At 46.6% G+C, this 24,010-nt stretch overlaps 2 protein-coding genes across 4 annotated transcripts in view; both read right to left on the bottom strand.

The window, feature by feature from the left end:
- Positions 1 to 1,130: 1,130 nt before the first annotated feature.
- LOC135388713 (calpain-C-like) overlaps positions 1,131 to 24,010 on the bottom strand; it is an 89,820-nt gene continuing 66,940 nt past the window's right edge. Inside the window, exons 5-18 of one of the 3 annotated variants that reach the window (XM_064618444.1) lie at positions 14,959 to 15,139; positions 12,078 to 12,155; positions 10,930 to 11,021; positions 10,601 to 10,678; positions 10,337 to 10,509; positions 8,707 to 8,825; positions 8,540 to 8,629; positions 7,074 to 7,192; positions 6,836 to 7,005; positions 5,193 to 5,251; positions 4,966 to 5,113; positions 4,765 to 4,881; positions 2,454 to 2,512; positions 1,131 to 1,459 (exon numbers count right to left, since the gene is read on the bottom strand). In XM_064618444.1, coding sequence (XP_064474514.1) covers positions 1,433 to 1,459; positions 2,454 to 2,512; positions 4,765 to 4,881; positions 4,966 to 5,113; positions 5,193 to 5,251; positions 6,836 to 7,005; positions 7,074 to 7,192; positions 8,540 to 8,629; positions 8,707 to 8,825; positions 10,337 to 10,509; positions 10,601 to 10,678; positions 10,930 to 11,021; positions 12,078 to 12,155; positions 14,959 to 15,139 — 1,510 coding nt within the window. In that variant the 3' untranslated portion in view covers positions 1,131 to 1,432. The remainder of the gene's footprint in view (positions 1,460 to 2,453; positions 2,513 to 4,764; positions 4,882 to 4,965; positions 5,114 to 5,192; positions 5,252 to 6,835; positions 7,006 to 7,073; positions 7,193 to 8,539; positions 8,630 to 8,706; positions 8,826 to 10,336; positions 10,510 to 10,600; positions 10,679 to 10,929; positions 11,022 to 12,077; positions 12,156 to 14,958; positions 15,140 to 24,010) is intronic. The other 2 variants (XM_064618447.1, XM_064618445.1) reach the window with 2 other exon arrangements.
- On the bottom strand, positions 19,764 to 22,058 carry LOC135387409 (endothelin-converting enzyme 2-like). Its single transcript, XM_064616617.1, has one exon. It carries the CDS (start codon positions 21,966 to 21,968, stop codon positions 19,833 to 19,835), a length of 2,136 nt encoding a protein of 711 aa, XP_064472687.1. The 5' UTR covers positions 21,969 to 22,058; the 3' UTR covers positions 19,764 to 19,832.

Here is a 24,010-nt window from a genome sequence, read left to right as displayed (position 1 = left end):
CATTTCAGGCCCAGGCGGCCACGGATCCAACACAGTTTCCTCAGCGGGTTCTGCGTGGTGTTCCACGCGGTAATGCGCAAAGGAAAGTTACAGAACATGTAGGAAACCCACAGAAAAAGTTGTGCATATTGCCAAGTGCGAACAACTCGAGACCGTGTATTTCAAAGTGCCGCGTCGTCTGCTAAACTACCCGGTCTTGCATATTTTGGGGCGCTGATGTTTGCTTGCTCGAGCTACCTGGCTCGCAGAAACAGGTCTATAGTGACAAGCCTGTTATTATTCAGAGCCTTCACAGCTATGGATGATTAAGGGTACGTAGTCGCTGGTGTCATCTGTACCTCGTGCCTGCATAAAGTTAGCAGGTTTCACACTGTGTTAGTCCATTCGATTTTCACGGAACGTCCGAATATCCGCACAAGTGACTAAGCTCTCAGAGTTAGGTGACTCGGAGCTAGTGCGGTGCACGTGACTATCTGATACCTACGTCATATATTCTCGCGTATGCTATGCGCCTCGGGAAGATCCTTGTACGCTCGCCACGTAACATTCCTTCTTCCTCTGCTTTGCTTGCGCCGTCTGGTAGCAGCGTTGCGTTGAGCGCCCCCTGCTACGCGGTTTTTCAACAAATCTTCCATCGCTTCTTCCAGTGCCTGTCGGATACTCTGGTGTTTCTTGCATGATATCTTCTTAGCATGGTTTCCTCCTCGTTCTCCTCCGAAGTCGCTTGTGCGAACACCCCGTAATGGGAAATTCCTGCCACAGGAACTTCCCCGTTGCGCTCCGGAATGCGCTATACGACAGTTTAGAGAAAGTACCACGCGACAGTCACCAGGCAGTAATAAGGGGACACTAGTACTTCGTAGACCGGGATAGACACGCAGAAGAAACAACTTGTGCCTGAAGCTGGCAATGTTACCCCCTAATTGGGTGAGGGACCAATGAGGTGGAATCCGCGAGCAATAGGAGAAAGAGTAAAACTGTGGAGCTGCGTAGACAGCTGACCTACTTGCATAGCGTATTACCTACCATTGGCCGTTTAACGTCCACGCTCCTGGCGCCACTTTTCTAAACGTGATAGATTTTCAGTATCTTGCAGATGTAAACGTCATTTCGGTAAAATACACATACAGGGCAGTAAACTTGGCTTTATTCATTTCTCATTCTGTCGTAGTAAAGTTCACTGATGAATTAATGTTATTTTACACTCAGTGATGTGTGAATCAACTCCGCTGTACACCGGTATCAAGATTTTCATCATTGCTATTTAACATGGCACGTCAACCGAGTCTTCTATGTACACTTACACTGTAATATATTCCTATGCTACGGCTGTCTGTCTTCTGGAAACTACTGTGTTAAGCTATTTACATGACGTATAAACAACAAGATGATCAAGCGTGCTGTGCAGCTGATGACCACGATGCGAAGCCGGTCAGCATTGCAGAGACAATTTGAGCCACTGAAATAGGTATAGACAGAGGCACAATGAGGTGAATGTGCTGCGAAGAATTTGAATGTCTATAGCTATACCTGAGTTAACCCTACCCTTACCCGGCTACAAACACGGAACTTGGGGTACCGACATACACCCTAAAGAACTTCACCGCATAGCACGCTGTGGGCCAACCATTGCGAAGAATGATAAGGTTATCGCTTCTGATTCGAAGAGAGAGGGGGCGTACGCCATTTTGTGGCAATTTTCATATATCCAAATTGCCATTTATTTGCAAATTTAGTACAAAAAGGCGTACGCCCCTCTCTCTTCGAATCGGAAACGACAACTATATCATTCGAGGCAATGGTTGGCGCAGAGCGTGCTATGCGGTGAAGCACTGTTTTTAGGGTGCAGTATACTACCCAGCTCAATGGCATGTTCTAAAAACGTAACGCTACCAGAAGAGATGGTGGTTATACGACATCGTTCATACAGCTATGGATTCCCTGGCTGCACAACATATTGACCCAATAATGGACCAATATTGGCTATACTGGCCCACTATTGGTCCAATCTTGGTCCAGTCTTGGGCTGACATTGCCATTATTGGTCCAATAATGGGCCAATATTGGTCCAATATTGGTCCAGCTCAATATTGGTCCAATATTAATTGAGCCAAGATGTTGTGCTGCTTGGGGAGCTGCACCAAATAGGACGCACCAAGAAACTATCCCCGCGTGCGAAAGGCAGGTTAGGCGGGACAAGTTTAGGATACGTCGATATAAACCACTAATTTTAATCGTTTTTGGTCTCCAACTCCTGCTGCAAACAAATGTTCTGTCGTTGCGAAAAGTAGCAACAGCATGCATGTTAAACGCGAGGTGGCGCGAAAACGCCGCAACTGACTCTTTAAAAGTACTAACCCAACCGCTTGAACTATCCTTTGAAAGTTTAGTTTAGATTTAGATAACGACAATCTTTTCACGCAGTCTTCACGCTGACGATAATGGCAACTCACCTCTGAGAAGGTCAGCTTGATGGAACCGTTTTGAAGCGGATCTTTCTTTTCGAAGGTCACTGTCAAAAAGCAAGAAAATTTTGCTTTAGTACAAAACTCTCATAACTTGGGTTAACGTTCCGAAAATTCGAGGCTATCTACCCCTTAATACCTCTTCTGATACAGTAAACAAGAGCAGAAAAAGTTATTTTTCTTTTTTTTTCAGAAGAAACGGAGCAGCAGAAAAGCAGGGATCAGAAGAAAATTTTTCTTCTGATCCCTGCGGATCATTTTTACAGGGTGTGCTTATAAAGCAACACCGTGGCCTGTGTTCCGCATTACACATCATCACTGATAACGCATTGCCTTCTGAATCGCTTCTCATAAAAGTTCTGAATGCTTGTTGGCCTTGAGCACGTCAAGCCGATTTCTCACTTTAGAACACGATACTTGTGATTTCAAGGCATTGTTACCCAGCCTTCGTTCATCATACCTTGTTAAAGTACTGCATTTCATGTTGACGGCGTAGTTTTGCAGCTTGTTACTTGTAAACCGGGTGCAGTGAGATATGCATGTGACGGAGCACTCAATACTTTTAAAGGAGGTAACAACTCCTATCTGCGGGTACTTAGTTACGGGTGTAATAGGTGTAATATCGTTCTCCTGCGCTTTGTAATTCTATTTACATTTTATTGTTCAATACTTCTCCTTCATAACGTGTGCAGGGTTAATACAAAAACGCACTTTCTTTCCGATACGGGCGAGTAGAGGCACCGCCGTCCAGACACCTCTATCCGTTGTTACGTCACCTGAAGAACTGTATCACCCAATCAGATGCCAACGCGGAGATACACATAACGCTCTGGTTTACGCTCTTAGAAATGAGGGGGGGGGGAGCTCCGTTTAGAGCCGACACAGCGGTGGAGTTCTTCTTTAAGTTGCCAGCAAAGTTGCGGCGAATAAGCTGTTTGGGGCGCCGTTTGCGTAGAAAATAATCCCTAATTCCTCGAGCAACAGTGATCTATGTTCCCAAAAATGATGTCTTGCTCCTGTTTAGTACGGCTCGCGTCAAAGTTAACTAGAACACCGAAGTGAGAAGAGAGCCACCCTTCCAGCACCCAGCAGAAAACATCGCCTTCATAACAAGGATCCAACCCTCTAACTCTAACAGATGACCGAAACATCCTCCGCCGTTATTTCGACATAGCACCGCCAGGGTCCGCAGGTCGGAATGGCATTCAAGTTAACTCTGATTCGAGCTGTACGTAGCCTACTTTTTCTTTTCTTCTCTCTTTTTTTTTTTTTTCGTTGTGGACCCAGTGATAAATATGTGCGCGCGATGTATAGTGTTGCCGCGGTACTTGACGAGCAACGCGCAGTTGATGGACACTTGGACACAGTGTTGCCGGTACTTTTCAATTTGAAATTTCCAAGAAACTATCAACCATCGTTATCAACGCGGCCAAACCATTTCGTTACTTACAAGAAACTATGAGTGCGACTGGGACTAAAACTGCGACGTAAGAGTAATGAGGGCTGAACTATCGAAGGCATAAATTTTCTGAGATTGCACATCTGCTGTTTTATAGTACATTTAAAAAAAGAAAAAGAAACCCGCCATATAACACCGCGCGGTGCCAACGGTCATTCAGAATGATTCATGATTTGTGGAAAGCAGGAGGAGTAAGCCTTTGTTGGACAATTAATGCAAGATGCAACGTTTCCAGATTATGGTTGGATGCGAGCGTGTTCTTTTGGCTCAGTGCTGTTTTAATAATTTGCTCTCGTGTGTCTTGTTGCGCCATTAAAGGAGCAATGAAGTGACATATTTAACGTCGCTCGAAGTCCTGCCTCGCCTGTCAAATCGTCCACCGGGAGTCACCATGCAAAATATTTTTGTTTTGCGATGCGTTATAGCTGCGCAACTGAATTGACAAAAACACTCGGAGAAAGCAGCCGCGAACGGCCGACACAATGCCCTCGTGACGTGGAGACGGCTCTTTGTTCTTTTTTTTTTCTTCACAGCTCACGCGCCGCGCTGTACGTCACTGGTCACTTGAGGGGAGCAGCAGACGTCACGACGTCTTCTCGTTCTGCGATGCGAGGATCTGCGATCGTTCTCTTTTCACGAGGAGAAAGATTTTTGCAAAATAGTGCGTAACAGAACCCTCGGGCTCGCTTTCTAGGTCACCTGCGCTCATCGTTCTTTCGCGGGGTACTCATTGTATTCGTTGGAGAACACTCTCCACCTCAGTGCTCCTTTAAGATGGATGTGCGCTGTTTATGAGCAGCGCAATAAAGTAGATGAAATCTTTCATTAAGGCTCACTTACAGAAGGACACAGAGAGGTGTAGTATGCATGAAACGAAATCTCCGAATCTCAGGGTTCCATCTTTCCTCATATACCTCAGCATAAGCGTAGACAAGATCTCCACGTTCAGCTGGAAACCTGCAAAGAATGTCAACCGTAGCTCACATCAGAGGTTTTCGAGTGTCACTCTTATCGTTGCACCAATATTAATCAACCGCATACCGGTGTCTAGAAGAGCGTCCCTCAACTTCTCTGCTCGTAAGATTCCCGTTGTACCCTTGGTGTGTTTCTTAAACGTGTTCTGCCAGTACTTGAGACTACACATGAAATTCCTGTAGTCCACAAACTTCAACCTACCCGCTCCTGTCGTCTGTGGATCACACTTAAGGAAATGTTAGAAAACGAAGGAAATTACAAATTGAAATCATGTTGCAGTAACCAAAGGATACATCAAGTGCCATAACAACTTGCCGGCATACTTCCAGCGTTGCACAACTTTTCACGTAGTCTGAAAAGAATATAAGTGGAAGCAAGGTTAAAGATGGAAATTTTGCTGGTCTTAGGGACGAAAGCATATCGGCATGGTGAAGGCTCTGGTTTCGCTATATCACCGCTGTTCAATAACCGTAGACCGTCAAGTTACACGTCACACATGTCATTACGTTGACTGCCGACATTGTTCGTTTCGTCGTCGTCGCCACGCTCTCGGAACAGAACTTCACCGCCTAGCACGTTGTGCGCCAAACACGAATGATGGGGTTATCGCTTCTGATTTGAAGAGAGAGAGGGGGCGTACGCCTTTTTGTAGCAAATATCATATATCCAAATTGATACAAAAAAGCGTACACCCACCTCGTTCTTTGAATCAGAAGCGGTAACCATATCATTCGTGGCAATGTTTTCCGGACAACGTGCTATGCGGTGAAATTCTGTTCTCAGAGTGCATACTTTGCTTGTTCGGTTTCCATCACGGTGGTCGTGGTGGTGGTGGTAGTGATGATGAAAGGGACCGCCGTTATCGGCCTCACATAGGTGGGCAACGTCACGAGTGTGCATCCTGGGCCGACTTCTAAGAGGAGTGCGCCGATAAATATCGGATAGCGTCTAAGGAAATCCCAGGAAAACCCTAGACAGCAGAGCAGGCACCGGGATTCGAACCCGGGTACCTTCCAGTCTCGGAGTATCCATCACGGTGTCACCGCATCCGCTCGTGATAGGTGTACCTCGAAATAATCCGATCACGTTAAACCCACGTTACAAAATAAACTGATAAACTGAACTGTTCATAACCCTTATTCCGCTTAAAATTCACAGTCGCGTTGTCCCCACGTTCTAATTGGGTGCCACTCGGTGTGACATCACTGCGGAACTTCCCTTAGAAGTCGGCCCAGGACGCACATTCCCCCAGGGCGTTAGTCGTGACGTTGCCCACCTTTGTGAGGCCGACAACGGCGAGCCCTTTCACCACCACCACCACCACCACCACCGACCGGAGCTTCGCTTCAGTTGTGAGGCTGGCAGGCGTCACATCCGCTGCGAAATATAGCGCACGTGGTCGTCAGCCACCCGTAACCGCCTTGTAACCATCCGCCAGCAAATATGGCGATTCCGATTTGTACTTTTGAAACTTCAAAATGCGACAATTTTATTTTTATCGGCAGCTTCGTGCTGTTATACATGCGCAATACGTGACGTACGTTGTCGGGGTATAGCTGATTATAATAAGAATTAATTATGATAGTTATAATATATGATTATAATAATGCCCTACATAACTGATACGACTTCATCAACTTGTCTACACTGTTAAAACAGAACTTCACCACATAGCACGCTCCTAACCAACCATCATACCGAATGATATCATTCCGTGTCATGATTTGTTCAAAACAGGCGGGAGGCGCCTATCTGGGACAGATTATCTTGTCCCAGATAGGCGCCTCCCCCCTGTTTTGAACAAATCATGACACAGAATGGTATCATTCAGTATGATGGTTGGTTAGGAGCGTGCTATGTGGTGAAGTTCTGTTTTAACAGTGTAGGTGTAATTTAACTGATGCTCTCGAATAAATTACGATTATTTCACACATACCATTTGGAAGGCAGGCTTCTAGAAGCTCCTGCAGATCAAAGGCATTCACGGATGAATGCTCGTCCGCCACCTGAAGAAATATCGCTTCGTACGAAGTAATCTTGTTGTCGAAAGAGGAGGGTGCTTTCATGATGGCTGGCTTTACTACACTCGGCGTGGAGTCGATCAGTCTGAAAATATTACGAGGCACAACGTAAAACATCATGCCTGAAGAAGTCCCACTTGTAAACGGACGTACTTCAACTTGGTTGGCTTTCCTGAGAATACGCGCAGAGAGAAAGCAGCTTCCTGACCCAAGTCGAATGTGGTTGGTAGAAGAAGGTAGCCGCCTTGTTCTAAAACGCAACGGACGGATACCTGAAGAAAAAAAATAACAGCATTTGTTAGTTGAAAGCTTCCTAACTAGCTTTCGAAGAAGCATATCACATTTCGTTCTATTTTTTAAACCTTTATGCGTTACCCCATAAATAAATCAATGCGAAAATGTGTATTTAAATATTAATTTAAAACGTTATACAGGGTGTTTCATCTAACATATGTTATACATTTCTATTTAAAAATCCATTGGTCTGAACATTATGGGCTCGACACTATTCATCGCAGACTTTGCCGTTACCCCTGAGCACGTTTATCAAATTTAATTCGCGAGAAATTAACTATCCCAATTAAACTCCGAAATTTGCCAAGTCAACCGTTTCTTTCCTTTTTTATTCTTGTCTCATTTTTGTTTCTTTTTTTTTTACAGAAACAGAAAGCGCATGCAAGATTTACGCCATTCTAGCGCAAAATGCATTCACTGCTACAAAGGTAATAGCGAAAAAAAAAAAAAAAAGAGAAGAAATTGCGAAAACCGTCGTTTCGAAGCGCTCAGATAGCCCAAAGCAGCGATGCGAGGAGGCCATGTGTCTGCCCTTTCACTTTTCCTTCCCCAAGCTTTTTCTGATAACGGCAACATGGTTTCATTGCAGACTTGCCTGAAAGAAGGGAGCGAAGGAAACAGGAAGAGGCGGGTGACCGTTTTCCTTCCGCCGCATCTTGCATTATGCTGACGCAGAATAAACCTCGTATTGCCAACTGTACAAAAGCAAGCGCCACCTGTGGCACGCAAGGGCTCATGGGAACTTATAGCGCCTTAGATCATCACGAGACGGACAGAGGCGGAGGTAGAAGGACAACAACAACATTCCCGGTGTGCGCAGCAGCAGCGTCAGCCGGGATAACCCATAAGCAGACGACGGAGCAGTGTCGCTCAAAGTGCCCATGATGCTTTGCGCCGCGCGCTTGGTGGCGCGCGCATCTTTGTAAGATCGTCTATTGAGCTTGGCCGCCAATTTGCGCTCTTCCAAAGGACGGCCTTCGCTTTTTTTCTCTTTTTTTTCGACTATACCTTTGTAGTAGTGAATGTATTTTGTGCTCGAATGGGGTAAATACTGCATGCGTATTCTGTCCCTGTCAAAACAAAGACAAAAAAACGTGAGGTTGTCTTGGCAAATTTCGAAGTTTAATTGGGAAAATTAAATTTCTCGCGAATTAAATTTGATAGAATGTTCAGAAGGAATGCTAAATCTCCTTTGAGATAAATAGCGTTGATCCCACGGTGTTCAGACGAGTAGACTTTTCGATAGAATTTTATGAAATAGAAATGTATGAAATAGAATACAGGGTGAAACATCCTGTATATTGATATTAAAGACGGTAAGTAACCTGTTTAAAATTGCTGTACTGCGAGCTGAGCAAAGACTTGTTCTTTTTGAAGAAAGATTTTCCGACGGCTTCCGCGGGCGGCTTCTCTGTCTGAAAGAGGAACCAACGTTTGAAACAATGAAAGAAGTGAGACGCAAATTGGTCAATATTAGGACTTCTCCGTTCACCTGGTATATCGTGAAGCCCATAACTTTGGGTTCAATGACTGCGTCTTGACACAGGGAGACAACAATTTCTTCCGTGTCCGAAAGGATCAGCTGAAACTGAGGGTTGATGTGGAACGTGTCTGAAAAATGAAAAAGGACGATATCACGTACAGCTCGCGTGAGAGTTAACTGGAATGCCATTCCAACCCGCGACCCTGGTGGTGCTTAGTAGAAATAACGGGGGAGTGTATTTGGTCATTTACAGTTAGAGGGGTGGACCACCGTTAAGAAGGCGTTGTTTTGTCCTATAGGCGCTTCCAGCTTGGTTCAGTTCCCGCTTCGGGAGGCGGAGCTTATTTTATGATGATTATGAACGTGCATAATGATTCAAAATGGCGTACGCCCTCCCTTTTTCTTTCAACAAATGAGGGGCGAAAACGTTGTCATCCGGGATGATGGTTGGCTCGGAGAGTGCTATGTGGTGAAACCCATAAACTCATTTTTAAGAGTCTACACTTTTAAAAATGAACTTCACCGCATAGCACGCTCCAAGCCAACCATAATCTCGAATGATATTGTTATATGCCCTGATTTGTCGAAAACGGGAGGCGTACGCCTTTTTGGGGACAATTATGAGCAGCATAAGTGTCACAAAAAAGGCGAACGCCTCCTGTTTTCAACAAATCAGTGCAGATAACAATGTCATTCGAGATGCTGGTTGGCTAGGAGCGTGCTATGCGGTGAAGTTCATTTTTAAGAGTGTACAACTGACATTTTACAACTATACTCAGAAGAAGAACAGTCTCTGCTCGAAATATAGGCGCCCTTTCGTCCTGAGGCACATCCATTAACAGGTCATTTTATTAGTACGTACGCCCTATCGGGGTATAAGGTTCATTCACACACACGTCACATCGCCGCCATACTGTAGGTCCCTCAAAGTTATGTTCCGGCATTCGTACGCTGCCATGTGCTTTGTGGACGACAATATATTTACTTCGAAAACGTGGAAGCCGCTTGGATATGCTACAAATCACACAGCACAATAACTTTGAAACGCCAAATATACGGTGAGTGCGATATGGGTGACGACTTGGACGGGACCTACAATAATGCGGCCTGCTAGCGACAGTGGCTCTCCTGCGGATGATGTCATGTGGATAAACCCTATAGGGCGAACGCGGTCAGAGGCGCCCGAAGGCCATTTTCCACCTATAGCGCCAGCGGGACTATGAAGTAAAATGTGTCGCTATCTTGCGGCAAAACAAATATTTTGAAGGTGGGGTCGATATTCTACCGCTTTGCTAGACGTTGTTTCGTGAATGATGCAACGATGAACTTGAGAGTGAGAAGCAAAGCCCACACATTGTGCAGAAAGGTAAGCAGTGTTTTCAGGACGACTCGTCGGTGAGCTCGCTTTGATTGTGGTCGCCCTCGCAGCTTTTTCGTACACACAGAGATCCAATGTTCAGTTCATTTAAGGACATGTTAATTAAGTGCACACGTGAACTATTTTTTTTAACTTGGACAGTGTGATGTGATGCGATAGAAATAGAAAAAAGTGGGGATTTAAGTCACGACAAAGAGGATATGATTCAACACTCGCATAAAATCCGGAAAGTTTTATAAGACATATGGTTGTTGTACAAACCTGTGTTGTTCCTGCAACCTCCTGCCGTGACTCCTCTCTGCCAGTGACTCTTCCAGGCCTTCATCAGCCAGGGCTCCTTGTCCCGAAGGGACACTTCGTCCCTGCTTGTTTCGCTGTCAAGATGCACCACTTCTAACGTCGTGAATGTCTTCATGAAATCGTGGTACGCCATCCTGAAGAGAGAGAAAGAAACCGCGTTGTTTTTCTCTTTGTTCCGGTGGCTCGCACTATGTGTGTGGCTACTGAGGACGTTATGGGTCATACCAGAATTCTCCCTCAACGGCGTTTCTGTAGTTTAGCCTGTCTTGTTCGTCGGGTCCTACTTTGTCCCACTCTAAGGAGCTGTAAACAATACAATGTTAAAAGACAAAAAAGAAACAGCAGACCTATAGGACGAAGATATAGGAGCACAATAGCATAGTAGCACCACGGCCAGTTTCATCGCACTAGTGACAGCGGTAGGACAAAGTGGATTAGCCTTGGTGGGAATTATGCGATACAAATCAACTTAAAATCCAGCGAGGATTGTTAAACGAAGTTTTCTATAAGCTGAATTTGAAAAACAAAAAACAAAAAAACACTCTCAGACATACTCGCGTGACCAGCTGCCGATGTAATCGGATCCCAGTCCCACGGGGTTTCTGAGTTTCACTAGCTGCACCTGTTCTCCTCCAGCAGTCGTCACCTGTGGGGCGAATAGCAAAGATTAAAGCGTCCCAACTGCTCTTCCTAACACCGCCATCTTGATTTTCTCCGAGAATAGCATGTTCCGCGTTATAGCTTTGTGCTGCAATGCTCAATCACTTTGAAATTTATATGTAGATAACACTATGTGCCACCTGCAATTGGCGAGCACCACAAGCCGGCGCGTGTAGATCTTTATAGGGTAAGACCTTGTATATAAGTCTACCCTGGATACTTTTTTATCAATCCTAGTATTCCACTGTTTGAGTAGGCTCATTTTATTTGCTGTTCCTGAATGCAATGCTGAAGCTGAAGGCGAGGTTCCGTGTGTGGCCTTGCCCATTCAACAACGATGATGATTGCCTGCTTATCTGCCGATAGCCTACCCGTTATGGGACATACACACGCTCGAACGTTTCAGCTAAGTGTGAAGCAAGGTGTACGGGACACACACGGTACACTGAAACAGCGCGAGCTCCCCAGTGCTGGCGCCTAAAGGTCGAAACAGCCTTCCAAATTCCATTTTATGTTTTGCTCCACATAACCGGACATGGATGATTTAAGGGTCTGATAGGCTCTGGTGCATGCCTCTTGACTAGTCCCGACAGTCAATCAAACGCTGTATATGCATGACATGCAACCCTGCTCCCTAGTAATGATGGCTGCATCACAGCTTTGCCATTTTAAAGCATATTTGTTAAAGGGGTAGAGCAACCACAAGCAATCCACCAAATGTATGGCTCCAGATTCGACATGCAAAGTCCCACATTCCTTTTTTGGTCTGCTTTATAACAGGTAGGTTTTGAAAACTGGGATTCTTTAAAGTACCGAGAAGAAGTGCCTTAGATGCAGTAACGAGTTACCCCCGACACTGCACGTTATACACTTACACAACTTAGCCGACGTTTATGACGTCATTTTCTAGCCTTCGTCTCCAGCTGGAGTCATTCCCAGAAAAGCCTTGGTCATCTTAACTGTGACTTAGAGGTGTTTCTTATAAAATGAATAACGCCCTTCCCTATCCAACAACTTTAGGGAAACAATCAAGGGTACCTACCTTCTCCAGAGCGTGAATCCGGTAGTTAGTACCCAACCAAATGCCGTTGGCCATCTTCTCCGGTGAGGTCCGGGACTGCTTTGACAAAAAAAAAAAAAAAAATTGATCACATGTGAGCAATCCAAGTTCGGTTATAACAACAGGTAAAAGAATCGCCTGGAGCTAAAACCCAACATAATTAAATACGCCGTGTCAACAGGGTACAAATGGCGATGAGGTAACCACTGAAAAACAAAGGAGTTCCATGAAGTGGTTTGAGTCGGCCAGCGAGCTTGTCAGTGCCCAAGGAACATTCATTTGGAACTCGTACTGTCTTCTGGAGCCAGTCCACTTCAACTGGTGTGCGTGTTTCTTCTGCACTCTACATGTTGCACTCTACTAAAAAACAAAACAAAAAAAAACAAAAGAAAGGAGTAAAATGGAGAGTAATTGCAACTTCTAGTCCCCTAGACTGCCCCCAATTACGCCCTATTTTAGTCCCCTAACTCTGAAATTTACTCCCAGAGACTGCAAATAGTCACTGAATTTCGCAAACGGTCTCCCAAACGCAACAACAACAACAAATATGTAATGATGATGTAGTAGGATGTTTCGCCGCTGAGGCTGCACCCTATCCCATTGGTTGAGCCGGAGAAGATGATGAATGATGATGAATGTTGAGAGTTAACGCATGAGTCCTGTTGCTGCTAAGAAGGTGATGAGGGCTTGGAGAGGTCGAGGCAGAATGCAACAGTCTACGTAAATGTGTACTCTTCTTCAGTTTGATGGAATCTAACTTAACAATTTTCCACCCACACAGAGGGGGGAAAAATACAGGTTTCTTTCGAACGAAATTTGGCCCTATGCATGTCCCAAGATTTTTTTATCCCTCGACATACCGCGGTTGACGGTTTCATTCAAAGTATTTTCATTCATGCATACGAATTATGTACCTGAGACTCTTAGAATATAGCGTGAAATGCAGTCCCCGCTCTGTGACATTCATCTACTCCCGCGCATTTATTCCCGAAAGGGAACAATTTTTGTGGCAACGCATTTAGCCCCAACTCAAATCTGTGGCACGCTACGTATTCAGCTCAAAATGTGTACGATTCTTGTGCTTTTCTTACTGGGGTGCGTGCACGATGTAATGTCCACAACAGTATGGTCGTTCAGAACGCTTCTTTGACGGGATCTATCGGGTCCGTGGGAAAATCACTGATGCAAGGGCGGAGCGGAAAGAGGACGATCACTTGAGTGCATGCGCGTAAGGGGGGGGGGGGGGGAAGGCGGGGGCGTGCCCACCCCCTGGAACTCTAAGGTCGCTTGTGAAAATAGTGCGCCCTTTGTCATAGTTCGTAATGATTATTCTCAGATGACATGATAGGAACCTCTGAACAACCACACAATGCGCGACGTCCGCACTGTGTGAAAAAGATGTGGTTGGGGGTGGGGGTTTGCATTCCTATACCTCCACCCTGGAAGCGCTTCCTTCCGACTGGTAATCCTCATTTCTTGTTCCCGTTTTCGGTGGTCGGCCATGGCACTCACGGATTCACCTGAAGACCTTCAAGGAACCTCGAGAAGACTCAGGATATTTCATGTTGGCTCGCGAAGGACGATTCGTGGTTGTGGCAAATGACGTAGGCCCCTCCGATATTTCTGTGGTACTGTCGATTGAGCGTGAGTGTGCGCAGTGAGTGTGAGGCCGGCATTTACATCACATGCAGTGTGTTTTACATGCATTTATTTGGCTTCGATTGAGAGGTAGTAGGGGTTAGGAGGCTCAAAACCCCCGAAATCGTACCTTTGGTAGTGCAAACGGAAGAGGGAAACACCTCCTCCCCCATGTAAAGTCCCCATAGAACCCCCCCCCCCCCCCCACACACACACACACAAACATATTGTTGCTCGTGCCTTCGCCCACTTCGCCACAGTTCGGGGGTCACAATGCCCAAGTTGAAGCCTAGCTAAACGTGCCCTTGACTGACTATAATGTACCGACTTTGAAATGACTGAAATGATTCAAAACTTTCGAGATTCCCGAGTTACTATACTACAATATTTGCCGTATTCCCACTTTTACAACTATTATCTCCGTTACGGGCAATTACATTTTTTTCAGTTTTGGCCTGAAGCCATAACTTGTAGGGTTCCCGGTCTTCGATATTTACCGAAAAGCACCGATAAACGTGCACCGGTAAATTTTTTAGGAGTTCGGTGGAAATAATTATTCACCGACCGGCGTTGAAATGTCGACTTCGTATGTCTTGATTTCATTTCCTGTCCCTTCGCTCTAAACTGGTTGACAGTGGACATGAGGTCGTTCTTGAAAGAACAGGTATTTCATCTTTAGCTTCTCACGGGATCTTAATGTTGCCGATAGTTAGGATCCAGGCCAGTTACAAATAGATCTGCATAATGAGAATATGTCTATTCGGTCAGGAAGTGCCCCAGCTAGAGCCTAGCGACTATAAAGTGTACCAGTGCGAACTATTCGCCTTCCACAAACACTGAAAACGTGGACACGGTCCGACTTAAAGATTTGTCTTCCACAAGAAAGCTCCGATGCTAATTCCTTACAATGAAAAGAGCGGTGTGCGATGTCACATGCATCGCTACTATGTACCTCCAAACTTATAATCCCTGATTTTAATAGTTAGCATTGTAATGAAAAAATAAATAAAAAATAACACTCCCGTCACTTTCCTCGCCGGTTTCCACCGGGTGACTTCATGTTTCAAAATATTACCACCGAATGACACCGATTCCTCCTAAGCGAAATAGCCACCGATTTGTCCCACCGAATTTCTGAAAAATTAAGCACCGAGAACCGGGAACCCTAGCCGTAAGTCTCGATATATGCCCCTATTTCGGTAATAAAGAAACTAGGAACGCATACCTGCGTCTGCTGTTGTACGACTGCGGTGACGAGGGTCGTCCTCGCTAGCAGTTGCGCCAGCGTCCGTGCGGCGGCTGCAGGGTCTTCCCGGATGTTGAGCGTTTCGGTGATCCCGCCCGTGAGGTCCGCTAGACCGTCCAGACTGGTGCCGTACTTGAGGGCTTCGTACGATCCGTACAACCTGCGGAGAGCAGAACCATGATCCTGTCACCAACGAACGCTTCTCAAGTGCTACATCGGCAGAACACTATTTGTCATCACGAATGTATTTCCCCTTTTGTTTCAGATAACCGCTCGGCAGATCCATAAAAATGTGTGCATCTCGGTCTTTCTGACAGATCTGGATAAATGGGGGTACGTTGTGGGTATGTATTGTTGCGTCGTTTCGGTGCTCAACACATGGTTGACGAAGAGAGATTCTACTGGGATTTGTCAGTAAGTTCGTAGTGTAGCCTCCCTGTCAACGTTGCCCATACCTCATTGCTTCTTTACAAAATGGGCCAATCCAGCTCCCCCTTGTGTGCCAGCTGTGGCGAGGTGTCCGACATTCCTCATTATCTTCCTGAAAGACTCAGGCTTTGCAGCTGCCCTGTGACTGGGCTTTCTTGTGCCATGACGTGCCTGTGCTGCACTAACTGTTTCTCTCTCTTTTTTCCCTTACTTTTCCTTTTCTTTCTTTCTTTCTCTTTTTCTTTCTTTGCGTGTCTATTTTGAGTTTTTCTTTTGTTGAATAGCAAGCCGGCATTAGTCCGACTGACATTTCCATTTTTTCTTTCTTTTCATTCTATTAGACATATTCCCCCGCACCCGTCAAGTTCCCAATGAGGCACATGTCAGTAACAACAACAACAACAACAACAATAAATGAAGAAGTGATGATGACATAGGATGTTTCCCCGTGGTAGCCACAGGACCCTACCCCACGTCACAGTGGTTAATATGAGAGGATGAATTATGGTGAAAGTGAAGTGACGACAGGTCGGTGTTCTGTTTAGTGCTCTTCGAGGAGTCCAGTAGCTTGCATGAAAGCAAAAAAGGAGCGAGGAGCCCGGCACTGATGCGCAGGGAAGCTCCATGGGCCAAGTACTTTGGACAAGCTGAATGGTCTATGGTCAAGCAGTTCAAGTTGGCGTCGACGCACCCGGAGTTCACACGTGTACCGGTCACAGTCCTCGATGATATGGAGGGCCGTAGCTGGGGTGTGGCAAGCTAGGCACAGCGCCGTGTTACTGTAACCCAGCTTAACACGGACCACAGGGGTGAAGGCGACGTTGAGTCGTAGACGCTGCAGGAGTGTCGTAAACCTGCGAGGGAAGCCACCTGGCATCCTGAATGATAATGACGGGTCCACTGCATGGAAGAGCGACCATTGAGTGATGTCATGGAGCCATTGCTGGTTGGCCAAGGGTGATACCAACGCAGACAAGTAGAAGCGCCTATCTCCGTTGGAGAGGATAACGGGCACGGCTCTGGAGATGGCCGCAGCAGCCCCTAAATCTGCCTCTTCGGTGCCCTGAATGCAAGTGTGGCCGGGGACCCACTGTAGGGTCACCCGGTGTCCCTGTTCGCCGAGAAGCTTGAACGCCGTCAGGATACTAACTACCACAGGTGCCAACGAGCCGCGGATGCTTATGCTTCCTACACATTGCAGGGCTGATTTTGGGTCAGTGTATATCACCCAGGAGCGAGGAGGGTAGTTGGAGACAGACTTTAGAGATAGCAAGATGGCATACAGCTCCCAGAGGTCGACGAAGTGCGATGTGACAGGCGAAATCCACATGATAGTGACTCCTCCGGTATGACAAAGGAAGCGGAGGAGCCATCCGGCGTAGACGAACCATCTGTGAACACAGTCGTGCGGCCTCTGTACTTTGTATCCATCGTTTCCAAAGTAGATTGCTTGAGAACCGGAACGGGGATCTGGCTCTTCGGCCCGGGAGGCCAGGGATGTGTGTCGAGAGGGATGGGCTCGGCAGTGTCCATGGTGCCACTGAAGGGGCGGTCGGGGCAACAGTAAAGCCAGGGATGTTTCCAGGTGCTGCTGTAACACATAGCGAGAGTTTACTCTTCTTAATAGTTCGCAATTTCGGCAGGACATCGATGTTTACCAAATTTGCGATAGCAGGGGCCATTCCTAAATGAATGTACTGCCAATTTTCATAGGCCTTCATGTAGCACTTTTGGCGAGACTAGCCTAATTAGCACAAATAAGACTGTTTTTACTTGAGTCAGCGAATATGTTGTAGAATTGTCTCGGGGAACTAAATGGAATCCCGACATCAAAAAAGGAAAAAAAAATTTGACTTCTTTCACACAGAGCCAGCATAGTTTTCGTCTACATGTTCAGGTGAAGATCCAAGTATTACGCTTCTATGCTTCAATGCTCCGTGCTTAAATTATCTGTCGAAATGACTTCCTTGAAGAGAAGTGGCTGCTAGGAGGGTCTTCTTACGTAATTCATTTGTTTGAAAACAACGAACCTTTCAATCATGTTGCATATACAGAGAGCGATGTAAAGACAAGATCCAATGAAGCATGCAGGCAATACGGGTGGGGTGATAACGGACACCCATAATGAAAAAACCTTAATAGAGGGACACACGGAGACTCGTGTCGTGTCCTTTGTGTGTCCCTCAGTCTGAGGGTTTTGATTATGAATGATGTGTACAATGAGCAGCACACCTACCCCCGCGTCACCCGTACAGAGCTCAAAGCTCATCATACCACTTCAGTCTTGAACTCAGAAACTCTAAAACCCTAAAAACGAAGTTTAGAATTGAGGAAGGGGAAATGTCTTGCCCCAGCAGGTAACGTTCATAAACGAGGGAACTCCTATATCGCGGGTTCATAGATAGAGGGTTGGCTCCTGTATGTATCAATTTGGATTTGTGTGAATTGTTGTGATGTGTTAATTGGTACAAAAAGGCGTACACTGCTCAATTTTAAAGAAATCAGAAAACAGAACGATGTCATACTGAAGGCGGCTGCATGGTTCTCCGCGTGTTATGCGTAGAGTTGGGAACCCGGGATCCCGATGTCCTGGGATCCCGAAATCCCGGGATTTGGGGATATCAAAAGCACCCCCTATTCAACTTGCTTCAACTTGCAGGCGCTGTGCAGGAGCTGCAGGAGGTAGTTTGATGGAAACGATGGTTCCGTTGATTCACTCTTTGAAGCTTCCGTCCGCAAAAAGTTGCCAGCGCAACGCAAGAGCTTACAGTCGTTGCCGGGGAGGGACCGGCCAGCGCACGGTTTTCTCTCTTTCTTGAGCTGGAGGAAGCAGCCGTACCGGGGTCCGACTGCCTCGCCGACGCAAGCCCAGCGTCCCCGTGTTGTGCTTGCATCACCAGTAACTGGTGGAAGTGTGACAATCTCCACCGTTCTCTACTTCGAAGTTGAGCCAAAATGTAATGATAGTAGCAGTGTGTGGTACTACTACTTACGTGCAGTAGATGGACAATCGACGAAATGTACGAGATGCGATAGAGTGTTAAAGACCTAAAGAAGCAAATCTCTGCCTCCTATCAATTGTTCCGACCAGGTCGCTTTGCTTGCGCGGGAAAGCTTTGCTTGTTGAACCTTAAAAAAAAGCATTGAAAACCAAAGCAGGCAATAAAATTAATAAACCCTCCTGTTTTGCAGCTTTAGACAGTGTCTGCCATATGTAATGACCCCTGGAAGTACGACTATGCGCTCCCGGGATATTGAAAGAAGTGATGTTCTGATGCTGGAACAACATAGGAGGGACAAATCCGTCTTGTATTTGTCCCTTCTATGTTGTTCCAGCCTCAGAACATCAGTTCTTTCATGTTCAACAGTTCCCGCCTGCGTCGATCCCGTCGTATGAATGTGTGTATGAGTGAGCAAAAATGTAAGAGTGAAAGGAGGATGAGTGAGAGAGAGTGGCTGGTTTGTCCCTTCAGATGACGCACCCTGGAAGTCGCTCAGAAGGCGTGGTAGCTTAGCTCAATTGGTAGAACCGACCGGCAATCCAGATGATGTGGGTTCGAGTCCTACAGCTGGCTATCCTTTTCAGTGACTTTCATCTTTCATCCCGGGATCCCAAGATTAGAACTTTTAAATCCGGAAGTCCCGGATCGTGAAAGGGCCTCGGGATTCCCAACCCTAGTTATGCGGTCAAGTTCTGCTTTAGTGTGTCAGAGAAATTATATTTTAATAAGATATTATGATTGATATGAGAACTGGTTATGATTGAATCTGATGGCCAGCGCTTTTGCTGCCGTGATGTCACTCTCACCAACATCGGATTATTGTTCTGCCAAGCATTGATGCCGCCGACTCGACACAAATCCGATTATGTTCCATCATATCTCAACTCATCAATAACTGTCTTCGCTCGTCTTGACCGCACACCGTTGTGACGTCTGACGTTTACTGAGTGACATTTAGACGTCACTCACGGACGGATTTGTCCCTTCTATGTTGTTCCAGCCTCAGAACATCAGTTCTTTCAAGATCCCGGGTGACATTTAGACGTAACTCACAAACGAACAGAGCTTGAATCAGGGATATTCCAGTACTTCACCCCTAATACCCCCCAAAGAAGAGAGTATTCCCACAATACCTGCCAGAAAGTCAAAGTACCTTCAATATATACGCCAAAATGATGACACAGGAGTCACATTCCCATCCCACCACGCGAAGTCCCCGAATAATTTAACATAAGGTGACAGCTCCAGGCTATCCCTCTAAATTCTTTGTGCGTCGAATATCGGAGCATGTCAGGCACTGCGTTCCGAAAATCGAGCCCTCCCCATCCCCATTCACCAACAAAGTAATTTCAGGTTTATATCCAAATTGTATTGCGTATCCACATTGCGTGGTAAAAAACCACATGAACACATATGTATCTGTTACCAGAAGTTGCATTTTTGCATAGGGTTCATCGGATCATTCTTCTTGCAACGGAACTCCTTGGCGAAATCTGGAATATTCTTGAGGGGTACGTTGCACCTCAACTCGTCCGCCGAATATCCACGTCCCGGTTCCATACGGTTCGAGCACCACTTGAAGCAGCTGACTACGTAGAAGGCTTGGTTTGCCGTCAACCCCTTCAGAATACTTCCACCCCTGCCCTTCTTTACCATGCTCCTGTATGCCTTATGAGCTTGTGCCAGTCCCACAAAATCCGCGATGTTCTCAGACTCAGACCCTTCCTGTCGGTTGACGGAATACCGCGTCTTCTCGTACATCTCCTTGAGACAACGAACGCGATCCTCGTACTGGAGCCGGGTCTCGGAGGTCCACCAGTCTCGAACGTCTCCTCTCGCGTCCCTGAGACTTGACTCGACGTCAAAACCATGCACGATTTCGTGGGCCACGACGTGACCTAAGCCCCCGAAGTTTGCGCTCACTGGGTGTCTTGCCTGGTAAAAAGGCGGGTTGATTATTCCCGCCGGAATAATCATCACGTTTAAGCCCGGCTGATAAAAGGCATTGACGTCCGTTAGCCTGAAATCCAAGAAAAGACGATCGCTGGGAATTCTCTTGAACAACTTGTCCTTTTCTATCTTCCTATAAATAAACCAGGTCTTGAGGCGTGATTCCAGAAAGACAGGTCCTGCATCTGGAACACTGGAGTACAATTGGTCTAAGCCGTCCAGAACGTAGTCGGGATAGGCGACGACGACTTTCATGGAGTGCAGCTTAAAAATAGCGATCTGTTTTGTCGCATTGTCCATCCAACTGCTTTCCCGGAACGATTCCTCCAGGGCGTCCTTGACCTTCTGGACCATGTTGCGGACTTCTTTCCGCGTGTCTGGTGGAACTGCCTGGACAGCGAAAGGGGCGCCAAAAGCGTACGGCATAATATAGTTGACTTCTTCGTAGCATCGCGCGAATACGTAGTTCCTGGCCTCGTTAAGAGTATTGAATGCGGGTTCCACCAGAGGGAGCGAGGTGAATATGCCTAGATACTGCACAAGGTACCAGACGACGAAGTGCACGAGGTTGTGGTGCTTCCTTCTGTCGTCGATAATGACGTCAGCGACGCTCCGGAAGTACTCCATGTCTGTTATCTGTATAATATCGTTCCCGCTTATTTGAGATTTTTCAGGCAGGTGACGGTTCATAACCTCTGCCCATTCTACCCATGGCAAGGGAGGGGTAAATGCGTCCAGGTCAGACAACTTGACGTCCATGACAACATTTGACGAGTGACTCATGGCACTGAGCGTCGTAATGAGATAATTTTCCATGAATATAAGCGACTCTGGGTTGATCTCCTGGCCGATAAGCTGAGAAGTAGAAAGAATAGCCCTGTGCAAAGTCCGCCCATCCATGCGGCTCCTGCGGAGGAACCATTCCATGAGCTGACGATTCCTCCGAAAGTGAAGCGTGCGCAGTTGTGTGTCTTTTGTGTCTCTGTCCGAGACGATGTAGAAGAAAACGGCGATGTTCCAGTTGAGGGAAAGGTCAAATGTAATGTCGAAGACGTCAACGTTATCTCTGTTCACGTTCAGCAACCCTATAGTCTTGAGGAAGTTCTTGAGGTTCGCCGTGCGGTCATGATACGGGTACAGGACTTGAATGCAAGTCCTGAACATGGCTGCTGCCTTCTGTATAGCCGTTTGTCTTCGAGCTGGAACACGTCGTACGCGCAGAAGAGTATTGATGGCAGAACTGGCTACCCGGGATTGGAGCTCGGAAAAGATTATCCAGTGCGGAGGACTTTCCGCTTTCCAGCCGTCGCAGACGAAATGGTAGAAGTTGTCGCAGGGGCTTTGACTCAAGTTCAAGGATCGTGCGAGTACAGACTTGAAATTGTAGCAGGACGGGAACTCGCACGAAGGGTACACATGGATGAAGCGTGACGTGATGACAGCACTGCCAGTTAGGATTTGAGCGAGGCAGAAGACACAAACACAGTTGCCGAATGTGCACCAAGTGTGACGGTGGCGGCGGCGGTGGCGGCGACGTGCAAGTGTTTGAACTTGAGTGACGTCAGGAGTTGTCAGGACCGTGCTAGTGGGGCACAGCCGTTGTTCCATGGAAGCTGAAGAACAGAATCATGGCCGAATATCGCATCGAATGAGCATGATTAGGCCACGAGAAGCATTCTTTGTTCTTCTTCATCTGCTTCGTATCAAATTGTCGTCACGAGTACGTTTCCTTCGTTTTCGTCGTCTTTGGTGGAATATTCTGATAGGAATTTTGTCCTCGGCCGATTCCCTAAGAAACTCCGCGAGAAAGCGTTGGTGAAACAGCCATGTAAAATGACAGAAAGCACTGCCGGTCGATTCGAACACGCGATCTCAAATTTCAGCTCCAGGATAGTAGCCTATGTTTGGCTCTGTCGAAGAGACATCCGTCTGTTTGTTTCCGCTTATTACGTTATTACGTTACCAGTTATTACGTTTTATGACGCGTTTTATGACCGGATCTCCTGATGCGTATCATCAACTATCTAAAAGCAGATGGCGGTGGTGGCGATGGTGATGATGAAACTGCTTTCCGCAGTCAGCCACGCTCAGGCGGGCAACGTCACGACTATCGCGGGTGGGGATCTGAGTCTTGGGCCGACTTCACCTGGAACTGTGCCGATATTTGTTTAAAACGTCTGAGGAAATAAAAACAATACAAAAACACGCAGCCGGCCCCGGATTCGAACACGGGGCACCCCCACCCCCACCCCACCCCCACCCCCAGATCACGGCGTGAAACGCTGAGGAGGGAAGGGTAATGTCGAAATTAGCTTGCCCTTTTGGCCACATGCATGTGGACATCGTCACAAATTTACCCCCTCCTCCAAAAAAAAAGGGTGAAGGGTTGAAGGTGAGGTATGTACAGAATGAATGAAACCGATGAGACCGAAGTTCACTGTGGATGGAAGGTGCGATAGAGGGGTGTTTGCACAAGGTCGGTTTCCTGGAGGAAACGCGCAAATTGACGAGTTTTTGTAGATCGTTCTGCGTAAGAATGTCCGGCGTATAGCATGTTCACAACTGCGCCAGCCCTGGAGTGTTAAAGGTGCACTCTTAAAAATGAACTTCACCACATAGCACGCTCCTAGCCAACATAATCCCTAATGACAACGTCCTCGCCATTGATTTGTTGAAAACGGGAGGCGGAGCCTATTTTGTACAATTATGTATGGCATACTTGGTACAGGAAAGGCGTACGCCTCCCATTTTCATCAAATCAAGGGAGAGAACGTTGTCATTCGGGATGATAGTTGGCTAGGAGCCTGCTCTGTGGTGAAGTTTATTTTTAAGAGTGTAGGTTGCCCGCATAGTGTTGTATGCGCGGCATCCTTTCTTCAATGCATGATACGTTGAAGGCCAATCATTGCACAGAGACACCGTTAACACTCAGATTTGTGTAGAGCGCGGGGCTTACGCCTTTTTGTGACAATTATCGTAACTACAGCTTAAAACAGAACTTCACCGCATAGCACGCTCCTAGCCAACCATCATCTCGAATGAAAACGTTCTCTCCCTAAGATTTGTTGAAAACGGGAGGGGTACGCCTTTTTGTGACACTTATGCAGAACTGTTAAGCGTCACAAAAAGGCGTACACCCCGCGCTTTCCACCAATCTGAGTGTTAACGGTGTCTGTGTGCAATGATTGGCCTTCAGCGCGCTATGTGGTGATGCTTTGTTTTAAGAGAGTGTCACAAAAGGACGTACGCTTCCCGTTTCCGACGAATGTGGGCAGAGAACGACGTCATTCGGGATGATGGTTGGCTTAGTGGCGTGCTATGCGGTAAAGTTATATTTTAAGAGATAGCGGGCTCTTTCATTAGCACTACCACCAATATTTTAAGAGTGTAGAGGTACAGCTTCTGATTTGAGGAGAGAGCGTGGCGCACACCTCCTTTGTGGCAATTAATACAACTCCAAATCGCTATAAAAAGGCGTACTTCTCTATAAAAATCAAGATCAAATAAAGAGCACGATGTCATTCAAGATAACGGTACACTCTTAAAACGGAACTTCACCACATGGCACGTTGAAGGCCAACCATTGTCCATAATGATAGCTTTATCACTCCTGACTTATGGAAACTGTGGGGAGCGCGCCTTTTTGTGAC

Source organism: Ornithodoros turicata, chromosome 3, assembly GCF_037126465.1.
Source record: "Ornithodoros turicata isolate Travis chromosome 3, ASM3712646v1, whole genome shotgun sequence".
NCBI classification, from domain to species: Eukaryota; Metazoa; Arthropoda; class Arachnida; order Ixodida; family Argasidae; genus Ornithodoros; species Ornithodoros turicata.
This window is presented reverse-complemented; position numbering and strand designations above follow the sequence as displayed.